The sequence below is a fragment of the Vulpes lagopus genome, chromosome 1 (genome assembly GCF_018345385.1).
Source record: "Vulpes lagopus strain Blue_001 chromosome 1, ASM1834538v1, whole genome shotgun sequence".
Lineage (NCBI taxonomy): Eukaryota > Metazoa > Chordata > Mammalia > Carnivora > Canidae > Vulpes > Vulpes lagopus.
In genome coordinates, this window is record NC_054824.1 from 152,881,028 (window position 1) to 152,899,370 (window position 18,343).

Sequence of the window (18,343 nt, forward strand, 5' to 3'; positions counted from 1 at the left end):
ACTATTCCAGGCACTAATTGGACTATAAAGCTAAAGTAGCACTCAGGAAAATGAGTTTGGGTAGAAGATCCATATACATAAGGAAGAGCTTGGGCAAAGGATGGAGGAAGTTTGGACTTCTGGAATAAGGTACTGGAAGAACTGAGGTGACAAAGAACTAGGGAGACATGCAGAGACCCGGGGCTGAATTTTATCCTGAAATCAATGGAGAAGCAGCTGAAAAATGATTCAATTTGCATTTTTAATAAGTTCTCTAGCTGACTCCTTTTATTTTTAAAGATTTGAGAAAGGAAGCGAGCAAGCTAGCAAAAGTATAAGTGGGAGGATCGGCAGAGGGAGAGGGAGAAGCAGACTCCTCATTGAGCAGGGACCCCAACTTGGGACTCATCCCAAGAGCCCAGGATTATGACCTGGACCAAAGGCAGAGCTTAACCGACTGAGTCACCCAGACACCCCCCACCCCTGCTGACTCCTTTTAAGTCTTCAGCTCTCCCTAAAGGTTCACCTGATGACTCCCAACTGATGATCGGATTAACCTGTCAGCCAAGATGTTACCAGTCCTCTGGCCACAACCCCACCAGGTCAGTCTCGACATAATGGCACAGCCCAATATGACACACTTTTAAATCACTGAAAAACATATAGAAATTTATTGAAAGCTTTTCAGGGATGAGGGAGGGGTTTACACAATATATGGCAGCAAAAACTTATAAATATATTTGAATATTCCCCACAAAGGGTTTACACAATATATGGCAGCAAAAACTTATAAGTATATTTGAATATTCCCCGCAAAAGTCCTACTACATATATTAGTGGCCCAAATACTTTTATGAAGACTCTAGCTTTCTCCTTACCACTCTTCCTTTGGCCCCACCCTAGTGCTCTCCTCTGCATCTCTTGATCTTTTTTCTGTACTATTAATCTGATCATCTAGTAATTCAGTCTTTGTTGACATTTTGGATGTTTGTCCAGGTGGGGAATAAGGGAACAGGAAAGTACAAGGAAGAGAAGACAAAAATATGCAGGGGAAGATAGTAATGGCTTTTGGTTTGCTCTCAGCAATTAATGCTGGAGTCGCCACTCATTTTTAGAGTTATAACACGTTATATCCCTCAATTTTACAACTTCTGGTATTTTCACAAATAAAATATTTTCAAGTAAAAAAAAAATCTCCCCTCTCCCTCATAGAAGTCATTCTTGATATCTTAAAGAAACCCAAGTGAGACTACACTTAAGATTTATAAGCATGAGCTTGAGTGCCTTTGTCCACTGCTCCTCTGTGTTCAAGTATGTTCTGATGGAATAGAACTCACCAGTACTTCCAGAGTCCTCCATTAGGCCATTTTTCACATGAATCCTGCAGGGTAGGCAAAGACCCCACTTGCCTTTCTCAGCCTCTTCCTTAAACTGTTGCATGCAGTCCAAAAAAGCCATCATTGCCTGGTCAAACTTGAGGTCCAAGCAAGTGCTCCGCCTCATGATGCAGAACAATGGCAACTCAACAGGGTCATTTGTTAAAGACTTCAAATAGGACCGGTTTCCACAGGGGATGAGTTGATACCTCTGAAACTCCAGCCCAATCTTGTTGGATAGGGCAAGGAGCAACAAAGCTGTCTGTCCCCAAGCCATGTTAATCTCCTTCCAGCTCACAGGGACAGTGGGGAGGCAGCCCAATCTGAAGCTATTGATGATGCCCACAGGGCCATCATACCTGATCTCAAAGGTGGCACTGAACACATTGGTCTTCTTCAGTCTGCCCCACTGGATTTGGGCATGTCTCAGCTGCCTTTCCATGCTCTTCAGCTCATCCTGCAGTTCCAGTTGCTGCCATTTCAAGTTACTGTAGTCCTTCCAGTACTGCTTGTCCTGTTGTTCCAGCATCTCAGTCTCTGCCTGGGCTGCCTCAAGATCCTCTGCAACTCTTTCTTGTTTTTTCTCCACCTCCTTCAGCTCTTGGACCAGCCTTGCCTCCTCCAGCTCCAGGCCCTCCAGTTCCTCCTGCAGTGTCTTCATCTCCTCCTCACATATCCTCCCCCTCCAATATTTGTAGTTCTCATTCTCAGAGTCTACAATAATGAGTTGAGTATCCAGCACCTCTAAAAGTTTGTCAGTACAGTCTTCACATAGGGGATGATCCACATATTTTTCACCAGTGAGGATGTCAAAAATGTCCCTGGTAGTGTTCTGGATGTTACTGAGTGTTCTTGCAGGGTCAAACTTCCCAAGCAAGATGAAGTTCTTAGGACTGTCCCAGAACATCTTGCCATCTCCAGGGAGGGTAGAGCAGGAGGCATCTGGCAGCTTTTCACTATCTATCTCCACCTTGGAGGTAGGGCCACATACCAGGGTTTCTCTTGGCTCCTGCTGAGCTGACGAGAATGTGGAAGCTGCAGGTCTTTGGGTGGTCTCAAGGCCCAAGGTCCCCGTGGACTGGCTCAGCCTCATGGGCTGCCTGCAGCCCTGGCAGATGAAGCGGATGGAAGACATGGTGAAGGCTTCAGCTCTTACTCTGATTCCACGTTTCCTATGGCCCCACTTACTTATCCATTTATATCTTTTTTAAGCTTCTTTAAAGTAGTGATTCTTTTAAAATGCGTATTTCATCTTGTCACTCTTCTTAAAACCTTACATTGATACCCTCCTTAGATACCTTTAGGCCTCCTTTAGCTCCTTTTAGACAAATGATTCTTTCTAAAAGGAAAATCTGATCATCTCACTTTGTCCTTTGACATTTCCAAGATGTATCTTAAGAGTAATCTTTATAAACTAAGCTTTCATCATGGTACTTCCCTCCTTAAAATGGTATTACGCTCTTATCTTACCTTAAAATTAAATCCCATCATCTTAACTTGACACCAAGACCTCTGCTCATGTTCCCACCTATTTCTCTCCCAATTTCCTGCTGCCTTCACCCATGGGCTTCTCTATGGTCCCTCGAGTGATGGATGGAAATCATCTATTATACAAAGTATGCCTTTCTTACCCTGATACTTCTCCCCAAAGTATTGGGGATAGCAGAATAAGTTTGGAACTGCTTTTGATGTCATAGTTAATCCTGAGTCCTGATTCATCCTTGGGAGTAGAATGGTAAAGTATATTCATTGCTAAAGGCTAAATCTCATTTTAAGTACCCATCCACCAAAACCAAACAAATCAAAGCCACACCTAGCTTTGAGCTTGAACCAGCCTAGACAGATGATGCTCCAAATAAACTAAGGAACACAGTGGCAGAGTACAGACTGTTTCAGACTCTGGTTTATCTAACTGAGTGATGGCCTTCAGGATAATCCAGAATCCAACTGTGGAGCCTTCCTTTAGTGAAGGAATGAGTGGAAATGAGTGTCACTTTTAGTTGGGAAGGAAATCTCTTATTTCTGGAGATCTTCCTTCCAATTCTTACCTCCTCATCCCAAGGTCTCCTTTGGGAAGATTAGGGGGAGCCCAAGAGTGAGGATTCGATGGATTAGAGGGTATAAGGGACTGGGGTTTTATGCACTACTGTATTGCCAGCACTTAGATGAATTACCTTATCCCTCTTCCCTTTCCAACCTTTGCTCCTTTTTGGGGGCCTTTTCACACACCTCCAGGAAAGATTTGTCTGTACCTTCTATCTCCAATTCCTCTCCTTCCATTATCTCTTAAACCCACCATGATTCAACTTTAATCTCAGCAAGCTATAGAAAGTCCTCATATCAAGGTCACAGATGTTATCTATGTTGTTAAATTTAATCTTGGTGGAATAGGAAGAAAGGTCTTTAGCCAAAAGAGTATGAGGAAGAGATGTGAGAGTCACCTAGGTGAGCAGGAGAGTGAATGGAGGAGAAAAGTGGTATGATTGCTCTTCACTTGTAAAAGTCCACATGGGACTTGCTGTCATGATTAAGTGTACATTTTTTTTTTTTTATTAAGTGTACATTTTTGTCCAGCCACTCAACTCCATGGGTTTGTCAAGCAAGCAAGACTAAGCCAGGGAGGCAGGAGAGAAGATGCCAGCAGGGAAGTAGTTAGGAAGGTTGACTGCAATATATCCTGGGAAAGAAGAACGGGGATGGGAGGGAGACATAGGGAAAAGGTGGAAAAGTTGATGTACTTCTGTTCTGGGAGGTTGAGGGGGTGTTGGAGTCAGGATATTAGGAGACCAAATGAGTAAATACAGGAGGTAGCCAGAGGGTGTGCATAAAATGGATACAACAGAGGACTTACTCCCTGCAGTCCATGATCATCTTTCATCTCCCCATCCTGAAACAAATGACCTTTGTTTGGCTCCTCCAGGCATATGGCACAGTATTCTGGAGCCAGAGGGACTTAGATTCTAATCTTGATTACTTAACAGATTATTTAGCCCCTTTGATGCTCAGATTCTTCATTTGAAAATGAATGAAACAGAAGCCATCATAAGAGGATTGTTTGATGAGTAAACAAGATGATGTTTGGAACCTCAAATAGCATTAGTTTCCTCTGACTCCCAGTCTCCAATATGGCGGGGTGCCTGGCTTTCTCCTCCTTGTGCACCTTAAACTTCTCAAAAGAGAAGTTCACTACTTTTCACTCTTTCCAATCCTCATCAAACCTCTTTCAACTTCTGCAGTCTGGCATCTGTCTCCATAATTAATGGGATAAAATGGTTCTTGCTAAGGTCAGCAATTAATTAAGTAGCACACCCCAAAGCATCTTTTCTGTTCTCTTCTGAATTGGTGCTCATTCTTTAACATTTGAGGTGATTAGGATACCTGGGTGGCTCAGCAATGGAGCATCTGCCTTTGGCCCAGGGCATGATCCCAGGTCCCAGGATAGAGTCCCACATTGGGCTCCCCGTGAGGAGCCTGCTTCTCCCTCTATGTCTCTGCTTGTCTCTGTGTATCTTTCATGAATACATAAATACATCTTAAAAAAAAAAATTCAAGGCTTTGTATACCCATGTTCTTAGAAGCCTCATTCATCATAGCCAAAAGGTAAAAGAAAACTACATGCCCATCAATGAATAAATGGCATGGATAAACAAAATGTGGTATATATATATATATATATATATACAGTAGATATACAGTAGAGTATTATTCAGTCTTAAAAAGGAAAGAAATTCTGACTCATGCAACAATCTTGACATTTGAGGATGTTATGCTAAATGAAATAAGCCAATCACAAAAGGACAAATATTGCATGATTCCACTTAAATGAAGTACCTAGAGTAGCTAGATACAATTTATAGAGAAAGAAAGTAGAACAGTGGTTGCCAGGGGTTGGGGGAAGAAAAAAGTCCTCTATAAATCACTGTGATATTGTGATTTACACACACACACACACACACACACACACACACACACACATATATTTGTCTTCTAAATTCATGCCACAGAACTCCTAACCCGTGGAATTTCCTAGGCAAAGAGAGGGATCAAGGTGTCTTTTGTTATGTTAATGAAGCAACTATCAGAAAGCTCCTAAAGTTGAGGGCTGATTATCAGGAGAACCAACCACGTGATTGGTAGGTTGGAACTTTTAGCTCCACCCCCTGACCTCCAGGAGGGGAGTGAGGCTGGAGATTAAATCAATCACCAATGGCAAGTAATTTAGTCAACTGTGCTTGTGTAAGTCTCCATGAAAACCTAAAAAAGGAGTTGGCTCAGAGAAGTTCTGGGTTGGTGAACATGTGGCAATGTGGGGAGCGTGGTAATCCTGGAGAGGGCATGGAAGCTCCACAACCTTCCCACATACCTTGCTCTATGCATTGCTTTCATCTGACTATTCCTAAATTATATCCTTTTATAACAAATTGGCAATCTAATAAGTAAATGTTTTCCTGAGATCTGTTAGCTGCTCTGGCAAATGAATCAAATCTGAGGAGGGGTCCAAGGAATTATTTGGTCACAAGCCCGGAAGACAACCTGGACTTGAAGTAATTGGCATCTGAAGTGGGGAATTTCCCAGTTGGTGTCAGAATTGCTTCGTGTGAGGAAAAAACCACACACTGGAATTGGGAGCAGAATGCTAGCTGGTGTTAAGAGTATTCAGGTGATAGTGTTTAATGGGTGCAGAGTCTTAGTTTGGAAACATGAAAAGTTCTGGAAATGATGATGGTGGTGATGTTTGCATATGTGGGGAGGAAAAACTATTCTACCCTTCAAATTCTTCTAGCAGGCCTAAGAATTAAATTGACATGACAGATTAACTGGAGAAGATAACATTTAATTTCATAAGTAAGGAAAATCAACAAAAACATGAAATTCCAAACACAGGCAAAAATGAGGTATATATGTTGTCCTGAACTAAGGAGAAGGAATTGGGTCTGGGATTTCCAAGGGAAAGAAAGCAATATGCAGGAAGATGAAAAGGGGTAAATGTTTGGTAAACAAATGTCTGCTGGGCTTTTCAGAAACAGAGGAATTTTTAACAAATAGATTGCTAAAATTCATCCTCCCTGTCTACTACTCCTCATTCATATTATACTGTAGTTGTCTATGGTGATAGCTCCCATCCTGGAGCAGGTCCATCAAATAAATTTTTTTAGAAATTTGGGAGAAGGTTGAAATTTCTTCTTAAGACTTTTGGTCCTTGGGCAGTCCCGGTGGTGCAGTGGTTTAGCGCCGCCTGCAGCCCGGGGTGTGATCCTGGAGACCTAGGATCGAGTCCCATGTCGGGCTCCCTGCATGGAGCCTGCTTCTCCCTCTGCCTGTGTCTCTGCATCTCTCTCTGAATGAATAAATAAATAAATCTTAAAAAAAAGAAAAAAAGACTATTGATCCTTGATGGTTTTCATTTCAAGATAATCTGCATGCTGAAGTGACACTTCCAGGGTGATTCATTCTGAACTCCTCCACACAATGTAAGTGTACTTAATACCAATGCACACTTAAAAATTGTAAAGATTGTATTTTATCAACATTAAAATATAATGAAAGAAATTAAAGGGCCTTTCTAAAGTGACTCTCTCTCTGCAGAGTCCTTGGGGTAATAAGATAGCTATTAGGAACTTTCCTAGAGATTTAAATAAAACGTCCTGGGACTCTCAGATGGGCTCAAAGTACAAGATCCATCATAAACTAGAAAAAATAGAGCCCAAAAATGCTAAGCAAATATGCCTCTGTTTGCTATGATTAAAATGAAAAAAAAAAAATCTGTTATGTGTCTCTTACCACTGTTTAAAAACCTCAAGGTTGCACTGGCTTATGGGCCTCAGAACCTCCACAGACTTTGGCTGTGGCCTCACAGTGGCCAGTGTGGGAACGCCAGGTGTTTTACGGCTGCAGAGGGCCAGGCCCAGATGTTATTGCAGGCCCAGACGTGACTCACGCAGGATGGGAAGGCAATGCTCATAGTTACAGAAGAGCCCAGATTTCTGGTTCACATAAGAAACTTTTAAAGGGAATTTTAAGCTTTATTTCATTTTGTTTTGCTTTGCTGCCTTGCAAGGAAGACTTCAGGGAAGTTAATCATGACAAGCCAGAATGGGAATATTTTTTTTTTCAAGACTCAGACCATCAAAAGAGCCAAGATACTGGCTTTCTTTCCCAGGTCAGATGCTGATTTAGAAGTCATCTCCACTCATAGTCTGCTTAGTTAAATTCTGTGAAACTGGGATCCCTGGGTGGCGCAGCGGTTTAGCACCTGCCTTCAGCTCAGTTCGTGATCCTGGAGACCCGGGATCGAGTCCCACGTTGGGCTCCCTGCATGGAGCCTGCTTCTCCCTCTGCCTGTGTCTCTGCCTCTCTCTCTCTCTGTCTCTCATGAATGAATAAATAAAATCTTAAAAAACAAAACTCTGTGAAACGGGTGCAGTGCTAGCAATTAAACATTGCTCACAATAGCTGGTTGTGGGCAAAGACATCTGCACTATGCCCCCTCAGTGTTCTGCACAGTGTGTAGTATCAAGTAAGTGTTCAGTAAACCATTGCTAGATTCTGCATGCATTACTAATGCATTGAAGTGCTCAGCCTGAGAGACTGGTGCTCCTACCTCCTGCCACTCCCCACTAATTTCTATCTAAAGCCATGCCAGAAAAATAAAATATAATATAGGTTTAAAAATTTATAATGAAATATAAATATAAAAAATCTAAAATAAAATATAGATTTATGCAGAGCTAACTTGTTCATATAAAATAAATATTCTCTATTTGCAAAAAGATTCACAGAATTCCTACAAATAGATTGCTGGCTAATGTGCATTACTGAACATTAACACTTTATAATCAATATTAAAATGTTGGGAGTCAATGCCAGTTGAAGGGCAGAATGTTCCAAGTCAATCTACCTGTGAAGATTGATCTCTTTCACCTGTGCATTGGCACATGCATCCATTGGTCTCAGCAGATGTCACTTGACATATTTACCCCTCCACTAGACTATATGCCTCTTGAGAATATTGTTGAAATCCATCTTGTATCTTTAACATTCATTCATCCATTCTGTTCCTTCTTTTCTTTTTTCTTTTTTCTTTTTTTTTTATTGCTATGGAAGGGCTTCCAGATACCATGACTCTAACTCAAATAATCCTGTACAGGGGACAGCTCATTCTAAAATATACTGGTAAATTTTTTTTTCAAAGAACTGCATGCTAATCATAATGATTTGATAATTGAACTAAAAATCTAGGAGTATCAATTTATTGCACATACTGGATTGCTATCCTTTGTCACAGGAGTGTCTTTAGAAATTGCTGCTGATGATATATCATTCCCACACAAGAAAACTGTGAGGATCACCCACTCCCCAAGTCCATGGCTATATGAGCATGGAAAGCACCATCATCAATATTTGGGCTCAGGCCTTCATTCTCATCATCCTCATAATCATTAGCAAGGAGAGGAAGGTCCTCAGAAAGCAGTTGAAGTCTTGATGCCTTAAACCAGTCCCTTCAAGATCATGAATGCTCACAGGCAGGACTGTATTTTATACCTAAGGACAAACCAGCAGGGGACAAACTGCTGCCTGCCCCTGGATAATACCCATTGCTTCTGATGTTCTCATCGATGCCACAGGCCCCATTTCATTATTTTTCCTCAGTGTAAAGACTAAATTAATATAACTGCCCTCTTATAGCCTTTTCTAGGATTTAGGACATTTGGTGGCCTAAAGATTTCTTCCACTCTGTTATGGTGCAGTGGAAGATCTCTCGCCCAAGATTCAGGAAGCTTGATTTCTGATCATAATTAACTATAGACAGTTTTTCTCTGTACTTCTCAGTTTTCTTATTTGTAAAATAAGGGACGTGGAGCAAGTGATATTCAAAGTCCTCACAACATCACTTATTATAAATGTTCCATCTCTTGTTAGGCTAGGTTGCCAACTAGTTCTTGTCCCTACCCCACACTCCCTCCTAACCTCCACAATAATATCACTGAAAAATAATTTGAGAACTAGAATGTATTAAATGCATAAGCTTATACCCAAAGATCGCCAGGTGATATAACCATATGACTATGGACTACGTTTTCACTTATTTTGGTAGTTCGGGCTCAGTGGTTATGTTTGAGATGCTTTTTCAAGGACAAAGAAGTTGGTCCTCTTGAGGACCTGACACGTTCTTGGCTTAGTGTGGCAATTGTATTATTGTCAAGCAAATATTCATCCTTCTCTCCTCTAGTGGGAATTATTTTGGACCATGGACTTTGGGCTGAAGTGACAGCATGCTAATTCCAACACCAAAGGTCTCCTAGCCCTCTGGTGCTCCTGTCTTCCACAATGAGAATAGCATATCCCATGGAGGAGCTCTCTTTCTGCTTCCATCCCCAGGTAAGAAGGCATCTGGAGCACAGCCCAGCCAACCTGCAAAACTCCAAGTAAGAAACACATGCTTGGGTTATAAAACCATTGAAACTTGGGATTTATTATCACAGCAATGTGAATCTTTCTGAAACAAGCAAAGGATCTCAGGTGAGTATCAGAATCCCTCAGGTGGCTGGGCTTTGGGCCTAGGCATATTTGACATCAAACCCAAAACCATGCTCTATATTAAAACATGACTGACTCTGGTCTTTGATGAGTAAAGCAATAGCTGACTTAGAATGAAAAAATAGCCTTAGAGAAAATGCTAACTGAATATTCCCTCAGTAGCTCCAGTACAAGAGCCCCATATCCTCCCAGGAGTGGACATCCTAATGGGAGCTCTGCATTGGCAATGTAGCCTTAAAGGCTATAAGGATGCAAATGGCTGGCCCTTCTCTCTTTCTCCCCACCTGTGTACATGCACAGTATAGTTAGAAAGAGACACAGACCAGCATCCTGGAGAAAATACGATCAGGCTGCTCCAGTACCTTCAGGGAGAGTGGAAACAATGTGACCCCATCTGACAAAAGCCTTGGCTCCTCTCCTCTCGTGAGTCACCCTTGCAGGTGTTTGCAACCCTTGGGATGAAAAATGATGCTCTGGAATAAAGAAGCATTGCAGGGCTTACTAATCCCTTACCACTGGAAAGTAGGAAAGGGAAAAATATGGAACATGGAATGGAAAGCCAGTTTGGAAATCAGCTGGGGAAGGACAGCATGTCTTCACAGAGTCATCTGGAAAAGGTAGTTGCAACATATTTTTCAAAGATCCTGGGTATTTTTTTGTTTTCCAAATATACTGCATTCAGGGTCAGACTGGCCCTGAAGGCAGTTCAACATGGTCCTATGGCCCAGGAAGAAATTCCTCTGACAGTGTTCAACCTCCTCTTGCCCTGTCACTCTAGTGTCTGGGAATTTACCCAGTCTTACCCCTCATCAACGTTGGAAGACCATTCTCCGTTAGGCAGTACTGGGAGTTTTCTTCTCTCTGGAACATGCCGAACCCTCCTCCTGAGTCTGTGCCCTCATCTTCCTCCTCCTGAGTCTGTGCCCTCATCTTCCCAGCTGGCTCTGCAAGCCCAGAAGGCTGTTTATCATGTCTTGGGCCTTTGGCTTTACCTCCCCAAGAAGGCCTTTCTGTGCAGTGGGTCTCCCCAGACACCCTCCCTAAGAGCACCTTTACCAAACTTAATGCCATCTACAGTGACTTGTAGTTTAGCTGTTGATCATGTCTTTCCATCACAATGGGAGCACTGTCAAGTAAGCAACTGCCAAGCTTGCTCATCCCTGAGGCTCTGGTGCCTGGCACCTCACAAGCTCACTGTGTGAGTGACTGATTGCACCTTTGTATCATCTCTGAAAGCCAACTATCATTTTGCTATTAACTGCTGAGTTCTGTCCCAATTCTTCTTTAAAAATGTTGCTTGGGGTCCCTGGGCGGCTCAGTCAGCTAAGCATCCGACTCTTGATTTTGATTCAGGTCATGATCCTGATCAGAGGGTCATGAGATCAAGCCCCACATTAGGTTTGATGCTCAACGCCTGGAGTCTGCTTGAGATTCTCTTTCTGTGCACCCCTCCACCCAGCTCTTTTTCTTTCAAATAAACAAAAACAAATAAAATCTTTAAAAAATATATTGCTTAATTTTATCACATAAGTAATACATGAAAATTTATCAGTACAGAGAATTCAGGTCCTTCTGAGAAAAGGTGAAACAGAGCAAGTCCACCTTTCCTTCTTCTCTCCCTCTAGACCCTCTCCCTTCCCCAGGTAAACTCGGCAAGTTTTTGTTCTCTTTTGTCTAACTGCAATATTGTAATTTATAATAAATATATATTTGATATATATAATATTTTTTTTCACAGAGCTTTATGCTTTTCATTTTATTTTATAGCCTTTCAACTCCCATGTGAAGTAGAACAGATATATTACAGAGAAGTGACTCACCTACATCTAACAGACATTAAACAGTCTGGGCATAAAGTACCTAAAGCTAAGAGCCCCAAGCCTAGTCACTCTGAGACCTTCATTTTACTTTTTTTTTTTTAAAGATTTTATTTATTTATTCACAGAGACACAGAGAGAGAATGAGAGGCAGAGACACAGGCAGAGGGAGAAGCAGGCTCCATGCAGAGAGCCTGACGTGGGACTCGATCCAGGATCTCCAGGATCCTGCCCCAGACTGTAGGCGGCGCTAAGCCGCTGCACCACCGGGGCTGCCCCCTTCATTTTACTTTTTAAAAGAACATTTGGTTCTTCAAATCAGGGACGCCGCACCAGGAACCATCTTCATCATCATCATTATAATCCCAACGAGGTGTGGATTGCTAACTCACACATCTTCCAGCAGTTTCTGAGCTTCCTCATCATATGCTTCTTTGCACACCCCCTTCCTGGTACAGACTTCCTCAAAATTTCTGAGTTTTCTAAGGAGAGTGATCAAGGTGTCTTTTGTTATGTTAATAAGGCGACTTTTGGACCTTGCCTGAGGCTGGGACCTGATTGCCATATGATTAGAGGGTTGGACTTTTCAGTCCCACCCGCAAGACCTTCAGGCTGGGGAGAACGGCTGGAGGTCAATCACCAATGGCCAGTGATTTCTTCAATCATGTGTATGTATTGAGGCCTTCATAAATCCCAAAAGGACAAGGTTGGAAAAGCTTCCAGGTTGGTGAACACATGGAGATTCAGGGTGAGTGATGTGAGAGAGAGCATGGAAACTCTATACTCCTTGCCCATACCTTGTACTATGCAACTCTTCCATCTGGCTATTCCTGACTTCTATCCTTTTATAACAAACCAATGATCTAGGAAGTGAAATGTTGCTCTGAATTCTGTGACCCACTCTAGCAAACTAATCAAACCCAAATGGGTCGTAAGAACCTTTGATCTACAGCAAGTCAGAAGCCCAGGTGTCAACCTAGATTGTGATTTGGAAGCAGGAGATTGAGGGTAGCCTTGTAGGACTGAGCCTTTAACATGGGATCTGATGCTATCTCCAGGTGGACAGTGTCAGAATTGAGCTGAATTGTAGGGCACCTGGCTGGTGTTGGAGAATTGCCTGTTGGTGTGGGAAATCCCTTCTGACACCAAGCTGGTATTAGGTACCAAGCCTTCTCTAAAGTTTTCCTTTCTATAATTCACATATCTGTGACATAGAGGCATCCTTTCATGTAAAGGAGTTTTAATTTTCTTTAACAATGACTAGAATATACCCATTATGATGTCTGCTTCTATAGGATGGGGGCCCCCAAATGAGGGGTGACAATCAGGTGGAAGCCAGTGGCACAGGAGAACAAAGGCAGAACAAAGGAGATAGATGTTTATTGAACAGACTGCAGGGGAGCTGCAGGCAGTCAACAGAAGAGAGGCTGTATGCAACCCGGCAGTGGGTCGGTGCTGTATTTAAATTGGGAAGGTGAGAAGGTATGGGGATGTAAGGAATGCTCCCCTTTGCTATAACTGTGCCTGGTTGTAAGTAGGGCCTTTGGATATTTTGAGGTGAGTCAACTGCTGGGCCTGTCTGTACTTAACCAGTTGGTCACTGTGGGCCCTTCTGCCTTGATCAACTTTAATTGCTCAAGCCTGTTGACTAAATATGGTCTTTCTACCCATGTCCTATACAGCACTTGTTCCAAATGACCCAGAATTCATTCCACCAGTTTCCCCTGGATGAAAGACCAACAAATGATAATGAAACATTCTGGCCTTTGTAATCTTTGATCTTTTGTAATTAGTGCTTTCTTTCCTCTAAAAGTGCGATTTGGCGAGGCTGGCTCATTCCCTCACCAGTGGACCACATAAGTTCATTTGGACTACCAGGAGATAAGGTAGTTTTACCCTATAAACAGTTATTTTGTCATTTTCTTTTATTAGAAACTTGATAATTCAGTAACTTTGCATAGCATTTAATCCTTATTATAAGAGAAATTAATATTAAATAAAAGTTGACCTTCCTGCCTCTGTAGTTTCTGTCATGCATAAATATGTTGACCAGCAGTTACGGACATAATGGGATCTCAGTGTGTCTGGCCAGAATGATAGGCCAAGGTACATTGTGACACCCAAAGAGGCCCAGAGATTGTAGAAGTCATTTCTGATGTCTTCCTAAATCTGACTTCTCTTTCTATTCATTTATGACACACAGAGATCACAGAGTGTGGTGCACTCACTACCTCTGCTGTAGCATTCTGACTGTTGGACTTGTGAATTCCAGCACAATCTTAGGACAGAATGCCAGGAAATGTGCTTTGGAGCTTTTTTTCCCCTTCCGCTGCCATCTCTTGAGATGTCTTTTGATTTAAGAACGCTTTGGAAAGCTTATTTATCAGGTAGTTCTATTTCTACTTTAGTGATGTCCTAGCCAGCATCAATCTTATGTCCCTTCCTACAGATTCTCTGGTGAGATTCCTTTTACAGGCATTAATGAAAATATGCAATTTTTCCTTGGGAGCCCTGTTCAAGTACAGGATTAATTTTTTCAGTCACCTTGTCTTCTGTGGATGCTTTTATCCCAGTGCCTGGCACATAGCAGGGCTTTCCATTAAATAATAATTGAATGAATGAAATGCTAAACCTGAGCATTCAGATTTTCTAACTGCATGATTGTGTGTTATTCTACTTCTTCTAGTGGTTGTTTTATTTAAAAACTATTTCCTTCTCCTTTCTAGTCATAGTTATATGAACTTGGCCCCTCTCAAAAAATCATGAAAGGTACAATTTTTCTTTCTGCTTTAAAAAAATTTTTTAAAGACTATTTTTATTTGATAAACATTAATTGTAACTTTTAAGTTAAGACCTCATGTTTCATGTTCTTGTCAAAAGGACCTCACCTGGCATTGCCACATAATTGCATGACTTTTCTCAATTGAATTACAATATGATTTTTTAGGTATTATGCTCTTTTTACTTTCATATATTTTTGTATGTATGTATGTATGTGTTCGTGTATATACGTGTATATATGTTCTAAGGTAATTGTCTGGCAAAAGAGTTCGTTAAAGGCTATGAATTTCTTTTGGAATATTCCATGTTAATGACCTGCCATGAAAGATTTGATCAAGTTATAACCATCAAAGTACATGGTACCCTGTAAACACATATAAGAGTTAAAAGATTACTATCAGAATATATAAAAAAATTTCCACAAATCAATTAGAAAAATAACCAACCCAATAGAAAAATAGGACAATGACTAGTGATTTTCCACTCTGGCTGCACAGTAGAATCATGGAAGACTTGAAAAAATACAAATGCCCCTGATCTGATTTAATTGGTTTGGTCTGAGACACTAAAATCCGCATTTTCTTAAGCTCCCTGGGAGTTCTAGAGTGTATTTGGGGTTGAGAAATATACAGGTAGAAGATATATTTGCATCCGGTCTTGAAATATCAGTAAATTCACATAAGGAAAAAAGAGGAATGAAGTATTTTGGGTGGGCATGGGAAGACATGACCAGGAATCATATAAATAAGTGAGCAGAAGTGAGAACTACTCAGCAGAGGCAGGGAATCTTGCAAAATTTTAGAATCTGAAGGAACCATCAAGACAACCTAATCTCTGCTCACTTCTCTTTCACTGCTACGCTTATTACTACTGCTGCCACTACAAAAGTTGTTAAAAGTATGTGTGGTTGAAGGGCAGAATGCACCACCAAATATGTCTCTTTGGTAGGAGAATTATTTGGAGAAACTGTAGACACAAGAGTAGGTCTGAAAAGGGAGTTAAAGTTACTCTTTTGTAAGGGAAATTTATGTTAGAAAGAGGGCCTCTGCCAGGAAAAGAACAGTTACCAGAGATAACTTATTCACCTGAGAGACTTATCAGCTTGACAGGGCAACCTTTGTTTTCCAAAGTCTTCCTCTCACCTCACCAAGAATTGCCTTCCTTCACATTGAACCCTTTACTTAGCTTGAGATTGTACAAACCTCAATCACCTGGCCACCTTTTGAGCTTCATATCTTTATGTGGCTCCTGTACACACACAGGTGCTCTTAAAAATGAGGCAACAGGCCAAAATGGAGTTGCTCGTGCTAAGCACCACATCACCAAACTGAGACTTAATCAAAGTTTCTGCTCTCCAAGAAATGCAATCTTACAAACCAATCAAACAAGAATTGCCTGCTCAGCACTTTTTGGGTAATCTGCCTGATATACCCTGCCTTCCCCTAAAAGAAAGTAACTTTGTGATTACCAGCCTGCCCTTTGCCTATATGACTTCCTTGTTCCCTCTTCTTTCTGCCTATAAAATCTTTCACTTCGTACAACTCCTTGGAACTCCCTTCTGTCTGATAGACTGGATGCTGCCCTATTCAAATAAATTTTTGCTCAAATAAACTCTTAAAATTTGTAATATGTCTCAGTTTATCTTTTAAAAGTAATTAATTTTTTTCCTCCTGTTAATTTGTCCTTTTTACAATGGCATCTCAACCAAAAACAATGAAAAGTAGAAGAAAAATTATTCTCATATCTTTATGATATATAACGTATTTACCATTTAAGTAACTTATTTTATGTAAATATTATACACACACACACACAGAAATTTGTTACCTAAAATTTACTGAGAACTTTTATTTTAGTTATCTTTAGTTCCATAATTCTATGAGGTAATGAAAATCATTAGCCTTATTCTATAGTTGAGAAACTGAAGCAACCTTTGACAGCTGTTGGTACTGAGATGCCAGGACACAAAAGTGGGAAAGGTCATTTGAGGGATTTCCACTTCAAGTAGGGGTTGGGGTATAGTTTATTCAGATCAGCACTCTCACTGAGAAGATGTTGGAAGATGTCTGAAAACTTGTTAAAGCACAGAAGGATTGAAATATCTTGAGGAACGACCAGGTTAAAATCTAGAAGGCAGGAGCACAGGCAGGTGAGCAGGAGCTTCACAGCTCACTGTCACCCTGTGGGTATCTGCTGATCTAGATGGAATAGCTGCTACACCGGCCTGTTGGGAGAGGCTAACAGAGGTGAAAGTCCAAGGCGCCCTACAGAGAGAAAGACCACATGTGTCTCCCTCACAACCAGAGCGAACCCAGAGTCAGCCATTCCCCATTTACCATCTTTCCACAGTCTTCTTGTGGAGTGATGGAGGAGTCACAGATGAAAAATTGTCTCTGAGAATTGTTTATTTATTTATTTATAAAAGCAGGACCCTCCTGCCCCCCTTTTTAAAGTTTTATTTATTTATTTGAGAGAGAGAGAGTACATGGAAGAGCACAAGTGGTGAAGAGGGAGAAGCAGGCTCCCTGCTGAGCAGGAAGCCCAATGCAGGGGCTTGATCTCAGGACCCTAAGATCATGACCTGATCCCAAGGTAGCTGCTCAACTGACTGAGCCACCCAGGCAGCTCCTTTCTGAAAGTATATAAAGCTAATGCCTATTCTTCCTAGGAATGGTATCTTATTTATATAATTAGAATCGAACAGTGAATTTAAAGTGGTTGCAGTGGTTGTAGATTAGAAATTCCCAAAATCTATAAAGAACTTATTAAACTCAACACCAAAGAAACAAACAATCCAATCATAAAATGGGCAAAAGACATGAAGAGATATCTCACAGAGGAAGACATGGACATGGCCAACATGCACATGAGAAAATGCTCTGCATCACTTGCCATCAGGGAAATACAAATCAAAACCACAATGAGATACCACCTCACACCAGTGAGAATGGGGAAAATTAACAAGGCAGGAGACCACAAATGTTGGAGAGGATGCGGAGAAAAGGGAACCCTCTTACACTGTTGGTGGGAATGTGAACTGGTGCAGCCACTCTGGAAAACTGTGTGGAGGTTCCTCAAAGAGTTAAAAATAGACCTGCCCTACGACCCAGCAATTGCACTGTTGGGGATTTACCCCAAAGATTCAGATGCAATGAAACGTCGGGACACCTGCACCCCGATGTTTCTATCAGCAATGGCCACAATAGCCAAACTGTGGAAGGAGCCTCGGTGTCCATCGAAAGATGAATGGATAAAGAAGATGTGGTTTATGTATACAATGGAATATTACTCAGCCATTAGAAATGACAAATACCCACCATTTGCTTCAACGTGGATGGAACTGGAGGGTATTATGCTGAGTGAAGTAAGTCAATCGGAGAAGGACAAACAGTGTATGTTCTCATTCATTTGGGGAATATGAATAATAGTGAAAGGGAATATAAAGGAAGGGAAAAGAAATGTTGGGAAATATCAGGAAGGGAGACAGAACATAAAGACTCCTAACTCGGGGAAACGAACTAGGGGTGGTGGAAGGGGAGGAGGGCGGGTGTTGGAGGGGAATGGGTGACGGGCACTGAGGTGGACACTTGACGGGATGAGCACTGGGTGTTTTTCTGTATGTTGGTAAATTGAGCACCAATAAAAATTAATTAAAAAAAAAAAAAAAAAGAAAAGAAATTCCCCAGGAGGGATCCCTGGGTGGCGCAGCGGTTTGGTGCCTGCCTTTGGCCCAGGGCGCGATCCTGGGGACCCGGGATCGAATCCCACGTCGGGCTCCCTGCTTCTCCCTCTGCCTGTGTCTCTGCCTCTCTTTCTCTCTCTGTATGACTATCATAAATAAATAAAAAAAAT

The 18,343-nt window shown here is 41.6% G+C and overlaps 1 protein-coding gene across 1 annotated transcript; it reads right to left on the minus strand.

The window, feature by feature from the left end:
- Positions 1 to 1,194: 1,194 nt before the first annotated feature.
- Positions 1,195 to 2,490, minus strand: BECN2 (beclin 2). Its single transcript, XM_041749579.1, has one exon. The coding sequence runs from the start codon at positions 2,488 to 2,490 to the stop codon at positions 1,195 to 1,197; it is 1,296 nt and encodes a 431-aa protein (XP_041605513.1).
- Positions 2,491 to 18,343: the final 15,853 nt, after the last annotated feature.